We start from the raw sequence: 17,589 nt of genomic DNA on the forward strand, positions 1-17,589 counted from the left end.
CAATAAAATAATATTATGCAGCGCATGGTAAAGACAAGGAAAAAAGTGATGCATTAAGTGTTTGTGTGGCATACCAATGTATCTGACTTCTTGATCAATGTTTGTTTATTAGATGTTCTTTTCCATGGTATAGAGTCTTGGGAGGTCCCATTTGAGGAGATCCAGGACCTGCAGTGGGTGGGTAGTGGAGCACAAGGAGCTGTATTCCTGGGAAAGTTTCATGGTGAAGAAGTGGCTGTCAAAAAAGTGAGAGACATTAAAGAGACCGATATCAAACACCTTCGGAAACTGAAGCATCCCAATATCATCACCTTCAAGTAAGCGGACCTTTCCATTGAATTCCCATAGTAAGGCCACGATGGTCATCATTTGGATTCAGACTAAATGTTTGATACCTCTATGTTAAACAATTATGATTATTCTATTTAACTAAAACTTTCTTCTGAATGAAATGATATTTAGTATACTGCATTCACGAAACAACTACTACATGTCATACCATGTAATATCCATTATGTGTGCAATAAATGCAATACAGCATCAGAAAAAGCAAGCAGGGTGCTGGGTTGTAAAGTAAGAGGCATTAGTAGCAGGCAGAGGGAGGTGGTTCTGCCACTTTACAGATCTCTGGTCAGACCTCATCTTGAGTATTGTGGAGACCCCATCTCCATTAGAATATTGACACATTGGAGAGAGTTCAGAGGAGAGCTACAAAAGTGGTAAGAAAGGCTAAGGGATCTTCATATGCAATAGTACAGGAGGGAAGCGTATTTGAAAGGATGAGAAACTTTAGAACAAGAGGTCCTAGTCTAAAAGTAGAGGGTCAGAGGCTTAGCTGTAACATAAGGAAGTTTTACTTAACAGAGACAGTGGTAGATACAGTTTTTCCAGCAGATGTGTTAAAGGTTACTACAGGGACTAAGGGACTATGTATTTTTAATGTTGTCCTCTTTTTTTGTCTGGCAGGGGTGTGTGCACACAAGCCCCCTGCTACTGCATCTTAATGGAGTTCTGTGCTCAGGGTCAACTGTATGAAGTTCTACGGGCAGGAAGGAAAGTCACCCCATCCTTACTTGTAGATTGGTCCATGGGCATTGCAGGTGGAATGAATTACCTGCACCTGCACAAAATTATCCACCGTGACCTCAAATCACCCAAGTAAGTATCATTCCACAGAAAAGTATGACCCAGTTTCAAATTTTTTTAAGAAAGCATAAAATGATGCATTCAAACCTGTATAACAAGGCAGCCCTGGCACTTTAAGGCCAGCGGCCATCTAATTATGTATGTGCAGCCGATGGCTGGATATGACCGGCCATACATTACATTTGTATGCTCACAATCTCCTGCTGGAGTGGAAATGTGGATGAGCACAAGGAGTGGGCATTTGCCCGGTGTGCCAGATAGCCAGACCGAGCCTGGCTCCTGGGATTCGTTCCATCTTGGATTAGGTAAATTCAGCATCCTATGTACTATTTTGCGTGTTTGGCCTGTTTTAGTAAAGCAAAAATGATAAAGTATATTTACATCATACAAACGCACATAAAAATTATGTTGCCCTCCAGCATGCAGAGCCAGTGTGGCTGCTGCCACCGACAACACTAAAGGCTTTGGATACTTATAGTAACCTACATACCTCATATATAATCTCATTTATTTTGCAGCATGTTAATCACATATGATGATTTGGTGAAAATATCAGACTTTGGCACCTCCAAGGAGTTGAGTGACAAAAGCACCAAGATGTCTTTTGCGGGTACAGTGGCCTGGATGGCCCCAGAGGTTATACGTAATGAGCCAGTTTCTGAGAAGGTGGACATCTGGTGAGTACAGAATAAAGTCTTAGTCAATTCTCAATAAAAGAAAAATGTGTAAAAATATCGCAAACTGTATATTTTGACTTTTTCAGCTTATATCTATTATAAGGATGATCACATAGTAGAAATATTTTACAACTTAGACGTTATTCGTTTTATTACTCCACATTATAAAAGGGACTGCTAAATAGGAAATATCTGGATTTCCTATTTAGTCCTCATGCCTTGAATTCCCATTGAATCTTAAATATTAATTGGACCCTGCACAAGAATTTGCTTGGCCCCCTCACCTCCTTCTGACCCTAATTTGAAACCGCGTGGTAAGTCTTCACGTCAAATGCACAGGGCAAGGAAGAGCACAATATATGACGATCGCATAGTGACCTGAACATGCGAGTCGTGATCAGGGCCTGCCTCAGATGTGACCTTCATCGCCCTCAGAGCACCTTTGTCCCCTCCTTCACTGTACCACACCTCTCTTTCCCTCCCCTATGTACTTTGAGTATAGATCAAATAACACATGCAAACTCAGCATTGAAGGTATAGATCAAATGAAAAATGCATGAAGGTCCGAAATTACAGGCATAGATCACAGGTCACACAGCCCAAAGGCCAGCCCCGTCACCCAGATTGCACACATAAGACATGCCCCAGCACTTAGATTGCACTCACAGGATTTGTCTCAGATTGCACCCACAGGATTTGCCCCAGCACCCAGATTACACAAAGGATTTGCCCTGATTGCATCCACAGGATTTAGCCAGCACCCAGATTGCACCTACACTGGTGTCCTCTCAGTCCAGCTCCCCCTGCGCTCGTTGGAGTCTGAGTGCCCGGAGGTCACTTGACTCCCGACAGACTTCCCCAAATGTGTGGGAAGTTTGAAAGGCTGCCTGCTTGCCTCTGCAGAGAGAGAGAGCTGGTGAGGGGAGATCTTTCATCCCACTCAGCCAGTGCCTCTGGCACCTTCTGGCCCAGGGGGTAATTTACACTAACATACACATACTCCTTCTCAGCACACACTTACATGCTCACATACATATATACACACACACTCCCTCACACACATACACATTCATGCTTACACACATATTCATCCTCACACACACTAACATATTCACATTCTTACACATTCATGCACACAAACCCTTACACAAACATGATAACACACAAACATACTTATACATTCCTTCATAAACATTCCCTCCCACGACCATCCCTTACCTCACTCACCGTTTTCTTTCTGGTTCTTGCACACGCTTTTACCGTGCGTTAACAATGGCCCTGCATTTAATTATGAATTCATTTTGATTTCCACCCTATCACTTTTTCCCTGCAACTCTCATTAGCTGTTTTCTCTAAACTGCATTAAAAGACAGGGGCACACTAACATAGGTGCACTGGGTGCACAACACCCAGGCCCCTGCTAACAGAGACGCACAGTGGGGTCATGTAATGCATGGTATGTGACTCCTTGGTAGTAGCGGCAGCTTGCAAAAGAAGTGCAAGCTGCAGTGAAGAGAGACCTCCACAAGCAAGGTAAGAGAGGGAGAGCAAACAAGTTGTACTGTGAATGGGAAAGGAGGAAGGGGCGAGATGGAGAGCAGATGAGAAAGGTAGATGAAGGGGAAAGAATTGTGTGTGAGAGAGAGAGAAGATGAAGAAGAGGAGAGGTTGGGAGAAGGAGAGGAATAGGGGATGAGACGGGGACAGAGGAGGAGCAGGGTGAGAGAGTGAGTGTGTGTGTATGGGCATTTGTGTTAGTGTGTGTCCCCTCTGGGAATGCCACAATAAGCCTAGGCTCATCTCTGATAAAAGGGAAAGCAAAATAGCGTGTGCTGGTTTTTTTCTTTACATAGTTTTATAATACAAGGTATAGCCACGGAGTCTCACTGCTACCCACATTCAGTATTGACTTAGTAGCCCACTTTTCCAATTCACTTCAAGAATTACACATTACTATGTGTATTTCACATTTATGGAATAGTAGGGGTTAACTTGAAGAGCACAAATGTATTATTTAATAATTATGTCATAAATGTAATATTATTTATTTTTTTTAGTCATTCTTTTCAGCATCCTTCTTTCAAAATTTGCCAGTTATTTAAACATCTCCAAAACCTACTAACCCAGCGGGTCGTTATAGATGTAGTGACCCAGAGATCTGCTTGCCCAAGGCATCATTAGATTACTTACAGCTTCCCTGCCTTTCGGTCAGGGACAGCTTCTGTTGGATTATGGCTATTACTGTTTGCTCTACAGATGTTGTAGATACAGTAAATAATCATTATGATTTGTTTCTTTAGCAGTCAGGGGGTTTTTCGTTTACCTTGTTAAAATAGTGACAGTTCATGTCATGAATCTGACATACTACAAGTTCTGCCGAACGCCAAGCTGGCAGTTTCTCTGCAGGCAGCAGCTTTACAAAACTACCCCTTGGGGGGGAAACTAAATGTCAGATAGCTGGCACGCGGCCCAGTCCAAGGGTCCACAAAGCCCACGAGTTGGTGTTCACATTATATTAGCAATTTTCTTGAAGTCGGGAAGCAAAAAGTTGTGAACGAAGAGAAAGAAAAGTTAGAAGGAAAGGGAATGGTCATAAATAGCACCCATGTTGTATGATCAACATTTGGTTGAGCGGGTGTCTGGTGTGCAAATGTGTGTGTGTGTGTTAGTTTCAAGTGTTTGGTAATGCTGAGTGTCTTGTAGTGTTGATGTGAGCACCTGTCTGCATTCGTTAGTGCGAGTGTCTGAATGTGTGTCTGGGTGTGTGTTAGTGTGAGTGCCCCTCCCGAGGTCAGGCTGTGGATTCGCCCCTGACTGAGATTTAGGCTTATCTACCATACTGAGTGTCAATAGTGTAGTGCATAAAATGTACTGGGGTGGGGTGCATTGGAGAAGCTGTAGTGTATATAGTATTATTTCATTGTTGATATAGAGGGACTGCAGCATGTATATGTAATAATGCATTTTTATGTAATAATGTATTTATCTTAGGGCTGTTTTTTTTTATTTAAAATTTGTTACTTACGCCTCCTCGTGCCCAAGTGGAAAAGGTCATCGACAATGTTGTTGATTAGAACGATGATCTGGATTTATATTATAAGCCAGAGGATGGGTCAGGTGACGGATCTTCCAGTAATTATTTCCATGCAGAAATGGCAGCCTAGCAATGCCACTGGTTCCCCAACAGGCACTACCATCACCACCATCACCAAAATCCATTATCTGAAAATGAAAGTGACAAAAAAACCAAAACCTTTTGTCCAATTTGATTTTAAAAGTATGTCCAATTCTAAACTCAACAATCTGCAAAATGTCAGATATGTAAAATGTTACCTTATTATATGATGCCATGTGCATCTGTACTCAATAAACTAAAAATAATATTTAACTGCAGGCAACTACCATTAAAAGTATTTCTGTTTTTTATAGCTAGTTTGGATACTTGCGCCCCAACCCCTTAGTCAAATAATTCTGCTCTCTCACAGGTCGAAGGAATGGATAATCCTCCCTTTAGAAATCTAGAAATAAAACAAACTGAGGTCTTTTGGAAGCTTTGAAAATAGTGAAATAAAATAATCAATGTGCAGAAGTGATGACTCACCGGCAGAGACTTTGGACGGTGTCCTGATGCGATACTTGAGTCATCAATCTGAAACTAACTTTTAAATCAGAATGCTCTGGATTCCTTTTATTTCTGCTATGACACCCATTTTAAACCTAAAAGGACAGCAGGTTAACGTCTCCTGTTATATGAACAAAAAATCCCTTCCCAGAAGTGCACCCCTCCTCATTGCATGTGGAGTTGGGGGTCTCCAACAGGTAGCTCATAAGTGGCCGGCTCACTCCATGTCTAATAAAGAGGGCTGGGGTATCTCTCATTATTAGCAGAAAGTGAAGTAATGCAATCATAAATAAACCCAAAACAATAAATTATTAAATCAATAAAATATATAATTAATCTTCTTCTAAAAACCTTCTTCTTATAAAGTTTACTGCATATTTATGTAATTGTGAGAAAAGCCTGCCATGCAGGCTGGGACGGCAAACGGCTGGTGGGCCAGTGGCTGCAGTGTGTGCCGCCGGCTGTATATCCGAGAATATAAAAACATAACACGCAGCCGCGTGTATCCAGCCGGTGGCCACACGTACGTCATTTGGCAGCCACTGGCATTAAATTGCCAGGACCTCTTAGCATACCTGGGAACTTGTGGGCCAGGAATGTCCCGCTGACATCTCGGGAAACACCCCCATTTGAAGGGGTAATGGGCAAGGAATGGGGCGCATCAGGCTACCGTGACCCGGAGGATACGGGTGTTGACCCGGAGAAGCAGCAAAACCCAGAGAGTTCCCAGGTATGCCTCTTAGTCATCCCCAGGCATTTAATAGCAACAGAGAGCCGCGACGTGGCCTGCTCCACTCTACAATGAATGTGTCTCTTTATTCCTGTCTGCAAGATATTACTTGTGTATCCATCACACGTATTGTTTGTAGAAGGTCCCTTGCTTTCTATTTTATCCGGTTTCTTCAGCCTTCTCAGCCATATCTTCCTGTATTCTCTTTGTTACATCCTTTCAGCCATTAATTCACTTTAATCTGTGAGGAGGGGGGAAGCATTATCCCTGACACAGAGGGATGGACTGTGTTACTATGGAGATGGACCACGAGGTGGGTGGTGGATTAGTGTCCATCTGTCTGAACGTGACCTCTCCTCAAAAGGGCAGCATCACATTGTAGCCCACACGGCTGGCACACGCATACGAACATACTTAGACACACACTCTTCTTGTCTAAAGCTAAATAAGCTTCCTAAGGATACGTTGCAGATGGGACCTCATCTCCTGCGGGCGCTTTTCTAATCAAGACAAAGATGACTCATTTTATTAGGAGCTGTAAATAAACCTCCTGAAATTAATGCCTAATGGATTTCTACAAAAGAGCTTAATTCATTCAACTCAGATTTTTTTTTAAATAACATTCCCCACTACTCCACCTGGAATGAATCTGGTTAAAGGTTTTAAGGCCAGCTAGTCACGGGAGAATATTTCTGCTTACTGATTCGGGCATTAGCTAATAAATCCTGAAAATGTTTAAATGTTGCATGCAAATTATTTGTCATAACATAGAACATTTCCTTCCCAACTATGGCAAAATCCACAACAAGCTGGCGCCCCATGATAGAATAACATAATTGTTATTGTGTATGTAGAGTGTAAAAAATAAATCCGAGTTAATAATGTCGCAAAATCTTAGCCAGCAAGTTTTTGTTAATATTTAATCAATCACCCTGTGTCTGCACACCCAGTGCTGATGAAATGTCATGCGTGAGATGCAGTTACCGCGTTTTACCTGTAGTTGGCACTATAACACACGCAAGGTGTGCACACCTGGCCATGGACGCAGGTGGGGTTTCAAAGTTTGTGAGCGGATTGAAACAGATCTATTTTATGCTGAGCACCATCATGATGCAGACAGAATTAATAACACGCAGGGGTGCTCTTTAAGCAATCCATCATCTTGCGCCATTCTTTCTTTTTTTTTACAAACTACATTGTTTCTGTCCTTTGACCTTTTTGAATGTGTTAATTACATTCTCACTTTCTATATCTCTTTCTGCTGTTTCTTTTGTGTTCTGTCTCCTATGTCTTAGCACAAAAACAAAGAATGATGGAAAGTCATCTACTCCTCCCCCATCCCTGCTGCTGACAGCATTGTTTGAGCTTAGGGGTTATAAACAGATGCAGAGACAAGGGGTTAATGCACGCACCAGCTGTGTCAGTCCACCCCATGGGACCAGTCCTACCAACCCTACTCATGCTAAAGAGAAATCATTCATGCATGCTGATTGTTATGTTAAGGAGCTGCAAGGACTCACAATACATTAGAATGTCATAAATTATTTTTATGTTATATAAATTATTTTAATGCTATATATATATATATATATATATATATAGCACAGTCCCTTAGATTTTATTTCTCTTTGTAATATCTTGCAATCCAGTCTCTCGCGTCAGCTTCCTCTCACAATTAAAAAAATACCGTAAATGAGGATTTAGACAAAGGTCAGCAGGTTAGGAGCTGACTTGCATGAACACAGCATCAATACTGTACATATATATGATCCATAACACAAAAAATGCATATTGTTTACGGCAATGTAGTCTTTACTCATAAATGCATTAGTGCAAATAGGCACTCATTTACATAAATGTATTAGTTAAAACCACCTACAGTTTAGGGGTGGGCTGGAACTTTCTGCTGCAAAACCAGGGAGGGAAGATATGATTAACACACACACACACTAACATACACTTACATATATACACACTCATGCTAACACACACACTCTTACATACATACACACCTACACTCACTCTTGCCTACATACTCCCCATTATTATCTTCTACTTGCCAACAATTTATGAAGCCTCTCCCTACTTTCAAGGGGTATGACAAAACCATTGTAGGCTTTCACAGGGTATGACAGAACGTGAATTGACAGACCATAAGATGAACCTTTACATTAAATAAAGAGCGTCTTGCTCGCAAGCTTACAATTTAGATAAGGATTTTTATCTAAAATCTATTTATGTAATTGAGTTTTATTGTGATATTTAGAGCTGTACAACACTGTGATATGCTCTTCATATCACAACATTCTAAGCTAGAAAAATGGGTCATCATAGATGGAAGAAAAACATACAGAGGATATGGGTCCCACAGAATGACCGTGCCTGTTAAAAAGAGATACTTAGAATGCATCTGCATAAGATACTATTATATTCTTTAACTTATTTGGTGCAAACAGCAACAAACAACTTCTGTTAAAAAGCTTACCAGGAATTTGCTATCATATGTAAAGCGCCATCTACTGGTGATAATGTAAACTGCACCCAATGCTGCTCCATACACCAACATTACCAAGAGGTAGCTAAACTAAAAATCATGGTGTGATTTATGGACAGTAATTCCTTTGATTATATAATTTATTGTAGATATGTATTTAAGTTAGATAATTGCGGACGTTGAATCACTTTGTATTTGTATGTATATATCATCTATATTTTTTGGATTTCCTTTATTGTATTTATGGTATAACTGATATATTTATATATATAGCATTTTTTCTTTTTAAAAAGCATTGTTCCAAAACTGTGTAATATAAGCACATTAAAAGAAAGTGTTCCTGCCACACACAACTTTGCTAAACAATGGTAGACATATCAGTGATAAGAAATAGAGTAGAAAATGGTTGCTTGCTTTGATCAGGAACCATAATCTTTTAAAAGGTTTTTAGGATGGATAGCACTCTGTATATTTGACAGGTAAGCAGCATCTTTGGACCATGAATTGTCTGTATCACTGTATAAACGCCTGATACATTTATATACAAAAAGCCTCTTTAAAGACCACCTGCCAGACTTCATTCAAAATTGTGTGCTCAGTTCTGGAGAACATCTTCATAAAGACATACATAATTTAGAGAGAATTGAAAAAAGTGCCAGTAAAACTGTATCTGGACTACTAACAAGCACCCCAGACCTTAAAGGAGACGTCTTGAGGGGGAGAGAGTGTGTATATGTATATGGTGTTATTGTGTGTGTTAGTGTAAGTGTATCGTGTTCGAGTGTAAGTGGATGGTGTTAAAAGGATTGTGTGTGTTAGCATATAGTGTTAGTGTATGTGTTCATGGATCAGTATATGGTGTCAGGGGAGCCTAGAGTTAGTGGCCTCTGAGAGAAAGAGGGGGAAAGAGAGTGTGTGGTATTAGAGTGAGTATGTGTTAGTGTATGGTGATAGAGTGAGTTTGCATTGTAGTATGTGTTATTTACGGGGGGGGGGCTGGTGTCACTAACCCTAGACTCTCCTCTGGGCTAATATGCACCTACCTGAAAACATTATATTATGTAGAAAGTCAAACTGTTTTAGAAAAAAAAGAAAACACCACAATTTGGAAAACTAATTCTTAATCTGTTGGTAGTAAAATAAAATGGTGAGAGGTCCCCTTTAATATATAAACTAGAAGAGTGAAGGGAGAAGGGTTTGTGACAGAAACTCTTAAATATGTTAAGGCATACTTAAAGCCCAAGGTGGAAGCATGTTAAGTAAACAAAAGAGGACCAAAACTAAAAGGCGTGAAAGAAAGTAAGAAAGTGGACGGCTTCTATGTTACATCGGGTTACTGTGAGGAAAAAGGGAAGACCTGGAATACTAATACAGGAAAACACAGTAAATGAATTTGAGAAAGCTTGAGATGTGCACAAAGCTTGACTTATAAGTTATTAAGTTCAAAATGGTGGAGGGGCCGGGCAGTTGGTTCCTCTGTGCCATCACTGTCCATCTATGTATGACTGCTATATACAATATTGCCATTATAATTATAAATAGCTCACATGTAGCTATACCTTGCTATTCATAAGCTAAGCCATGTTCAAGTATTCTCTGCTTTATAATATACTTGATTAGTCTCTGTTGTTATGTAATACATCTAACAGGTGTTCACCTTTTTTGCCCTAAGGTCTTTTGGAGTTGTCCTTTGGGAGCTTCTGACTGGTGAGATTCCGTACAAGGATGTGGATTCCTCGGCCATTATTTGGGGCGTTGGGAGTAATAGTCTGCATCTCCCTGTGCCCTCAAGTTGCCCTGATGGTTTCAAGCTTCTCCTGCGGCAGTGCTGGTGAGTGGCTCACCCTCATACCTGAGACCTTCCCAGGGTAGGCTACCCGGAGCTCTCTCCTGGGGGAGTGTAGTGGTGGGCCCTTTAATGGGAGGGAATTAGGTGGAGAGTAGGCCTAGAGACTCTTTGTCCAAAGTATGCTTGCTCAACTTTGTTCATATGTGCGCATCAGGTAGTCCACACTCCTACCAGAGATATCATAGGCCCCTTACGCTGTTGCAGACCTATTTTTTCTTTACATGAGGGCATTAGTTTTTTTCTTAAATCCCACGATCCTCAGTTTTCTTATGAAAATGGTCCTTTGAATGATTTACAGGGGTTTGGATAAACTGGACTGGTATAATATTAACACATTTCCATGCACCAGAGCTGATTGAGAAATCAAGACTTTGTTGATATATAAACAAGAGGGATCCCTTGTACATGTTCCTTCTATCTCCTGCCCCGTATACAAATTTGATTCTTATTTTAAGATATGTATTTTCTCTTATGTTGAGAATTTTCTTGCTATGCTTTTAGGAACAGCAAGCCAAGAAACAGGCCCTCATTCCGGCAGATCCTGCTGCATTTGGATATCGCCTCCGCTGACGTCCTGTCCACCGCCCAGGAGACATATTTCAAATCCCAGGTAGACATCTGACCTTATACCTTATAACACTACTGAGAGTAATGGTTCGTTTAGCATCATTAGATCAATAATCAGTGTTCATTGTCTATAAGAAGATGACATGTGACGCAGTAGTGTTTTTTTTTACAAATAAGCAGTATTAGGGCAATAACGGGCAGAGATGCTGTAATAGTGGCGCCTAATAACTGCTAGGCGATGTTGTTATGCCCCATTTCTTTTTATCATGTCTTAGGTGGAGTGGCGTGACGAAGTCCGGCTGCATTTTGAGAAAATTAAGTCAGAGGGGACGTGTCTGCAGCGTCTGGAAGAGGAGCTGATCTCAAGGCGCCGCGAGGAGCTCCGGTGAGGTTTCCGGTGAACTTAAAGGGGACAGTGCGCCCCTACCCATACGTATGGCACTGTCTACACGTGTAGAGCATGCAATATTATTATCTAATTTATTTATCTTATTATCTCTGCATAAACATTTGTTATAAACAGTGGGACCACGTATAATACATGTCTTGTTCTTGCCTCTAAATGCAAATTAGTTTTCCTTAAATGTATTAATTAGTACTCCTTTAATATTTGATATTAGTGTTCTCATAATATATATTCATTTTATGAATTATATTTCCAAATTATATATCCCCTTGGCACAGGTTTGTGATCCATGCGTAAGGATAATCAGGATGATGAGGTTATTAGGGTATGCTTTTCACTTTAGAATGTTATTGATAACTTTTCTAAATAAATAAAGGAGAAATGAATCTCAGTATGATCAAAAAGTGGAGAAAAAAGAGGAGGATAAAACTGCTCAATTTGTTGCAATCACTATGAAGTACCCCTGCTGATCGCTTCGTGTTTGCAAGCCGGTCATATTTTACCTTCTAGTAAGAAAATCACTTCTTGGGTGGCTCTTGTACGCCCAGTTCCATGTAAGATGCAGATGATGTGGATAATAGTCCTTTCACTCTCCTAATGCGTCATCGTGTCTCCCTTTCTGAAGGCATGCTCTTGATATCCGAGAGCACTATGAGCGCAAATTACAGAGGGCTAATACGCTGTACGTGGAGCTCAATTCTCTCATGCTGCAGCTGGAGCTGAAGGAGAGAGAGCTGCTCAGGTGAGCACTTTGTTATTTGTGTGCATCATGTCGTGGCCATCAGTTACAGCTGCTGGAAGTCAGGAAGCCGGTGGCTTACTGAATATTGGGGGGTGCTCTCCCGGGTGTAAAGCTGAGCTGTTTGATATTGTCTGTGGATAGATATGAAGGTACCCCAAAAAAAAACCCAACAATATCACAAAGTAAGAAGGTTTTTATAGTTTTCAAGGGGATGCAGATCTGACAAAGGCAGACAGGTCTCATCCATACAGCTGTCTTTCTCCTCGTGATCTTAGACGCAGTGACCATTCATATTATGTCACATCCCTCCATCCTTCGTCAGAGTATCCAGCCAATGACAAGGCAACTGATCAGGAGAGATCCATTCATGGACCAGATCTCTACTCACTTTTCCGACAGAAGAGCTATCTCTGCCTATGTGGGAAATGAATAAAAGGCAGGAGTGATTTAAAGTTTTAAATTACCCCTGCCCCACTTAACTTCTACTACTCATAGCTAATTGTAGGGTCAAGAGCCACAGAGGATAAAATACAAGATAACAGGGTAACGTTCCTCTGGGGTGGAGTTAGATTAAGTATACAGAGGAACTATTCAACAGGAGGCTAAATTCTGGAATCAGAATCTTATAGACGTATAATTGGTCCTTGCATTATTTCTTTACTTGTTACTCGTACGCTTTGTTATTGGACATTATGGAACTGGGTAATGAAGTCTGTATCGCTTGGTGTGTTATTTTTTTTTAGAAGGGAGCAAATCCTGGAGAAGAAATACCCAGCCCTTCTTCGGCAGCAGCCCCGTCCCTCCAGCACGGTGGAGAAGCTCATCAAAAAGAGGAATGTGCCCCAGAAACTGTCCCCACATGGAAAAAGGTGATATTATGTTTTAGACGTCTGTGTTTTTATAGGTTTCATTAAAAAAAAGACAATTCTTATGGTAGCAAGAAATACCCTACCGGGTATTTAATGTGTTAGTCAACACTCTTTTCTCCACTTCATAGCATAGTTATAATCATATTCCATAGAATTTCATATTCAGGGTTGCATGATATTTATGTACCATTTCTTTGTTGCCTGCCTAGACATGTAGGCCTAAATTCAATGATTACAGCTACAAATGTTATTTAAACCTTTTTTGCCATTGTAGTCTGTGGAAGAACTGTTGTATACTGTATATAAATGTATATAATTATCTCTAATAACAGAATCAAGCCTCGGATACACTTGGTAGTTCTAACACGATAGACATGACTTGATATAAAGTTGACTGTTGTGCAGCGCCCTGAAGTGAACACATTTTGTGTTATGGACAACTTAACGGAAGCAGGATTGATATCCTTGAGCTTACTAACCCTAACCTTTATTTCAGGCCAGACATTTTAAAGTCTGAAGTCCTACTTCCAAAAGTGGATTCTGTCTTGTCTCCATCGACCCCGACTGGTTGCCAGAAACTCCCTCCATCCCCTGGACGTGGGCGCCGTGGAAAGCCACGTTACCGCAAGGCTAAAGACATGGTTAATTTGAGAGCTGCCGTTACTCCTGAACCCGCTCCCCAGAGCCAGACACCTCCAAGGGATCCACACCCCCTGTCTTCTTCCAGTCCTGACCTACTATGTACCCCTTTGGAGGCCGAGGCCCGTAGGGGCAGCCAAAGTGCAGAATGCTCCCCTGTTCGCTCTCTGCCTGGACCTCCAAGCCCGGACTCTCCATCAGGCCGTGCCGCAGGGGGCCGAGCGTCCAGAGCGCAGCACCTGACACCGGCAGCAATGCTCTACAGGGCGGCTGTCACCAGGAACCAGGTATATGAATAAAAGTGTTACACGTTTAATTATATTAAGCTGCTGTTGGCACGTTTGCCCAAAAGACATTACATGAGTACATCTATGGCTAAGAATCCTGCTTTATCCAAACGCGAGTTATCCAAACTGAAAATGCGTATCATTACCCTTAATTATCAACAACAAGCACACTGAACACTGAAGATGGCCACAAGTAATGCTTTGTTACAAGAGCATTAGGCACATGGCCACTGAAACTTCACTAGCCTCTTTGTATGAATGGACAGTGATAAGAAAAGTATATTTTTGAGCATCCTTAATTGTAATAATGCCCTCTAACTTAAAGCTATTTAAGGTTAGGGTTACTATTTTTAACCACTTCAGACAACAAAAGAACAGAAAATTAAAAGAAAATCTAATAGTTAATTTTTGTATAGTAATTCATAAAACAGTTGTCAAGGCAGAGTTTCTAAGCATGAAACTCAGGATTCTAAACAGGTCCAAATATCTGAATCCGCTCATGATTCTGAGAAAAGGGGGTATTATGGGGTTTGTATGAATCCTAGCTAGATATAGATATATATTTTTAAACAACATGTGTTGGAGTTTGTCTATGTGCTACGTCTATAGAGACCTTTTGGGTCAGCGTGGATGTCATATGACATGCTTTGTCGATGCTATCATCACTCCTACACTAGTAGTGATGCACCATATCCATTCTCTGGAGAAGACTAGAAATAGGTGACAGTTACATTGCATGTTCTGACGCAAAGTTTTAAAAGTGATCACCATAGCAGCCAGTGTCCAATCTGCAGTAAAATTCCAATGGTTGCTATGGTGATGAGATTACTTTTCCAACTCTGCACCCAAATTATCTTCTTTAATACAGAATACATACCCATCATGTCTGATTTTATAGATACATGGTGTCATAAGTGCTTTGGTACCATAAACTGGTCTTGGTCATTCCTGATGAGTATTAACTAGTCCTGAATATACTTGGTCATAAGTGCCACACTTCTGAGTTGAGCATTTGGGTCACATTTGATGCGTACTACAACTCCCATCACCTGCATTTGTCTGATCGCTGCTAGCTAACTAGAAAGGAGGATCCTGTTGGTAACGGCCTTCTCTTTGTCTCTCAGAAGCGAGGTCAGTCGTCAGAAGAAGAAGAGGGGGAGGTGGACAGTGAGCTGGAGATGGAACGAAGGCAGAGGTAACAACCAGGAAGTGTAGTAATTAAAACTGTTGCTCTGGGGGTGCTTTGTGTGTTATTTATCATTTTTTCATAAATTCTTGCAAAACAAACCCCAACATGAATATTCAGATACTTGAAGATCGGCACGTGAACATCCACAGGAATGGGCAATCAGGACGTTAATTACTTTCCCGCTGCCGTCTCTCGCCTCAGTGACACTAGTTGTGGTATACACGTATGCAGAGTCACAGTCATATATGTGCAGGGATACTTTTATCTATCAGCCCAAAGCATGAGTTTATAGCCATTTAGTGGCTTGGATCAAAGAGAATTGAGACATCCCCGTCTATCACTTGCGGGCAGTCTGCCTCGTGTCATCTCTCAGTACCTGCGCTTTCATTTTTATATCGGTAAAGACACCTTGTACCCAGTCTGCGCTAGAACCCAATGCACTGAGCCTTCTGTTTGTGTCGCTCCCCAGGACTCTTGACTTGCTTTGTTTGTAGAGTTTGGCTATTAACAGGTTAAAAAAAGCCAATAAGTCCAATAATTCCACTGCAGATCTGAACACAGCAGCTTTGGTTACTGCATGAGTGCTGAACATGTTCAGGACTACGCAACGGATGCGGGATGTTGTGTATCGGCCAGTAAATAACTGTGCTTTGTACTTGTGCAGGTGGCAGACGGGGATGTCCCAGCACCAGTCCCCTAGTTCAGAAAATCTGTCCGATGGAGAAGAAGGTAACACCACCGACCCCTCTCACAGCGTCACCCCCGATGTGCTGAGCACCAACACAGATGAGCGCCAAGATGACCGATCCGAGGATCTTGTGTCCCAGAGTTCCGAGCCGCCGTTGGATCTCCTGACCCAGTCTGACGGGCTTTCCGAAAAAGAAGCTGTTGTCCAGAAAGTGAAATCTCAGCTTAGCAATGAACAAACTGCAGGAGAGGTAAGACATAGCCTTTGAGTTAACTTTAGCAGGAAAGTCTGGGTGGAAAACATCTCATTTAAGGGGTCATCTCATTAAGGGGCAAGTTGGTTTCAATTCACCAAAGATATGATTACCTTTCCTATCGCCAATCGCAGGGAATTCACCAGCAACTCATTTGCCGCGAGCTATTTTCTAATTCTTCTAAAGTCAAGTAACAAATTAGTAGAGCTGGGGTTGCAAAGTTATGGCTCCCCAGAAGCCGGCTGATGACCACAGGAGCTGTAGGTTGTTGGACTTGGATTTGGCCACTGAGATCAAACCACAGCCCAACATAATGAGTTCCCCCCCCGATACCCCTGTAAAACAGACTCAACTTTCATCTGCCCCGCTACATTTTTTGTTAGAGGCATAAAAAGGGAAACATTCTAGTTGCACGGCAGCTAAAATGTAAAAGATCCGGTCAAATTACATTAACCAAAACATAGAAGATCTATCAAGAACTAGAACGCGGTGGAATTACAAGAACACCAAACCTCAATGTAATGAAAAATATATTTTTTTAGTCTAAATGTTTTGAGTAGCCATGCACAAGGTATTTGAAAATCATTTTTTATGTACTTTTCCAGAATGTGGGTCTGTACGATGACTCTGATTGCGACAGCACCGAACTCGACCATTCTCTGGCTGCAACAACCTCATGATCCTACTGCAGAGATACCTCTCACCTGTATATAAGGGAAATATTTATATAAATAATATCTATAAATATAATACATAATATGTGAATAGACTGAGCCACACCATGATCCTCTCTTACCCCACTCCCAGCACACACCAGTCCCTTACATCCAGCAGGAGATCGACCTTTGGAAGCACGGGAATGTTTGCAAGAAAGAAGCAAGCCCACTGTCCCCGCTGGAAGCCAGAGGTGATAAGACAACATTCTGGCAAACTTAGGGGTTAATGGGCATGAAGGGAAATCTTAACCCTTTTCTGTAAAGCACCATATGACAGTATCGTTCAATCTGAGGCTGCTGGGGTAGGTTAACCTTTTCAATGCTTGGCTTACATTCAGCCCAAGGCTATTCAAGGTACTGGATCTTGCAGCCTCTAAGATTGCAGGTGGTAATGTGCAGACCGCTGCAGTTCCGCATGCACTGCGCGCTACAAGGGCTTATAACGCATTCCCAGAAAGAAGCTCAACTTATTACACCAATCGTATAATAAAATAATCAACTTGCTATGCCAGGTCCTTTCAGCTGTTTCGACCCTACAACTGATAACCCTCTGCCAGCCTCAGAGGCTACTGAGAAATGTGGGTGTTGTGGTCCAAGAACAGGTGAAGGGGTTAAGCGGGTTACCGCTATTATGGAATACCTTGGTGGGGGTATGTAGCCTGCGCGATGAACAGCACTGTAATAAAAGGGTATAATGCTATACGTTTTATTCACT

General features: G+C 41.5%; 1 protein-coding gene across 2 annotated transcripts in view; it reads left to right on the forward strand.

Moving 5' to 3' along the window:
* MAP3K12 (mitogen-activated protein kinase kinase kinase 12) overlaps positions 1-16,978 on the forward strand; it is a 41,282-nt gene extending 24,304 nt beyond the window's left edge. Inside the window, exons 3-14 of one of the 2 annotated variants that reach the window (XM_053456187.1) lie at positions 113-317; positions 967-1,158; positions 1,665-1,823; positions 10,342-10,500; positions 11,020-11,128; positions 11,361-11,470; positions 12,117-12,233; positions 12,977-13,102; positions 13,599-14,028; positions 15,153-15,223; positions 15,882-16,155; positions 16,764-16,978. In XM_053456187.1, the coding sequence (XP_053312162.1) occupies positions 113-317; positions 967-1,158; positions 1,665-1,823; positions 10,342-10,500; positions 11,020-11,128; positions 11,361-11,470; positions 12,117-12,233; positions 12,977-13,102; positions 13,599-14,028; positions 15,153-15,223; positions 15,882-16,155; positions 16,764-16,838 (2,027 nt within the window). In that variant the 3' untranslated portion in view covers positions 16,839-16,978. The remainder of the gene's footprint in view (positions 1-112; positions 318-966; positions 1,159-1,664; positions 1,824-10,341; positions 10,501-11,019; positions 11,129-11,360; positions 11,471-12,116; positions 12,234-12,976; positions 13,103-13,598; positions 14,029-15,152; positions 15,224-15,881; positions 16,156-16,763) is intronic. The other variant, XM_053456188.1, reaches the window with a different exon arrangement.
* The last annotated feature ends 611 nt before the right edge of the window (positions 16,979-17,589 follow it).

This window comes from Spea bombifrons, chromosome 2, assembly GCF_027358695.1.
Source record: "Spea bombifrons isolate aSpeBom1 chromosome 2, aSpeBom1.2.pri, whole genome shotgun sequence".
Classification (NCBI taxonomy): domain Eukaryota; kingdom Metazoa; phylum Chordata; class Amphibia; order Anura; family Pelobatidae; genus Spea; species Spea bombifrons.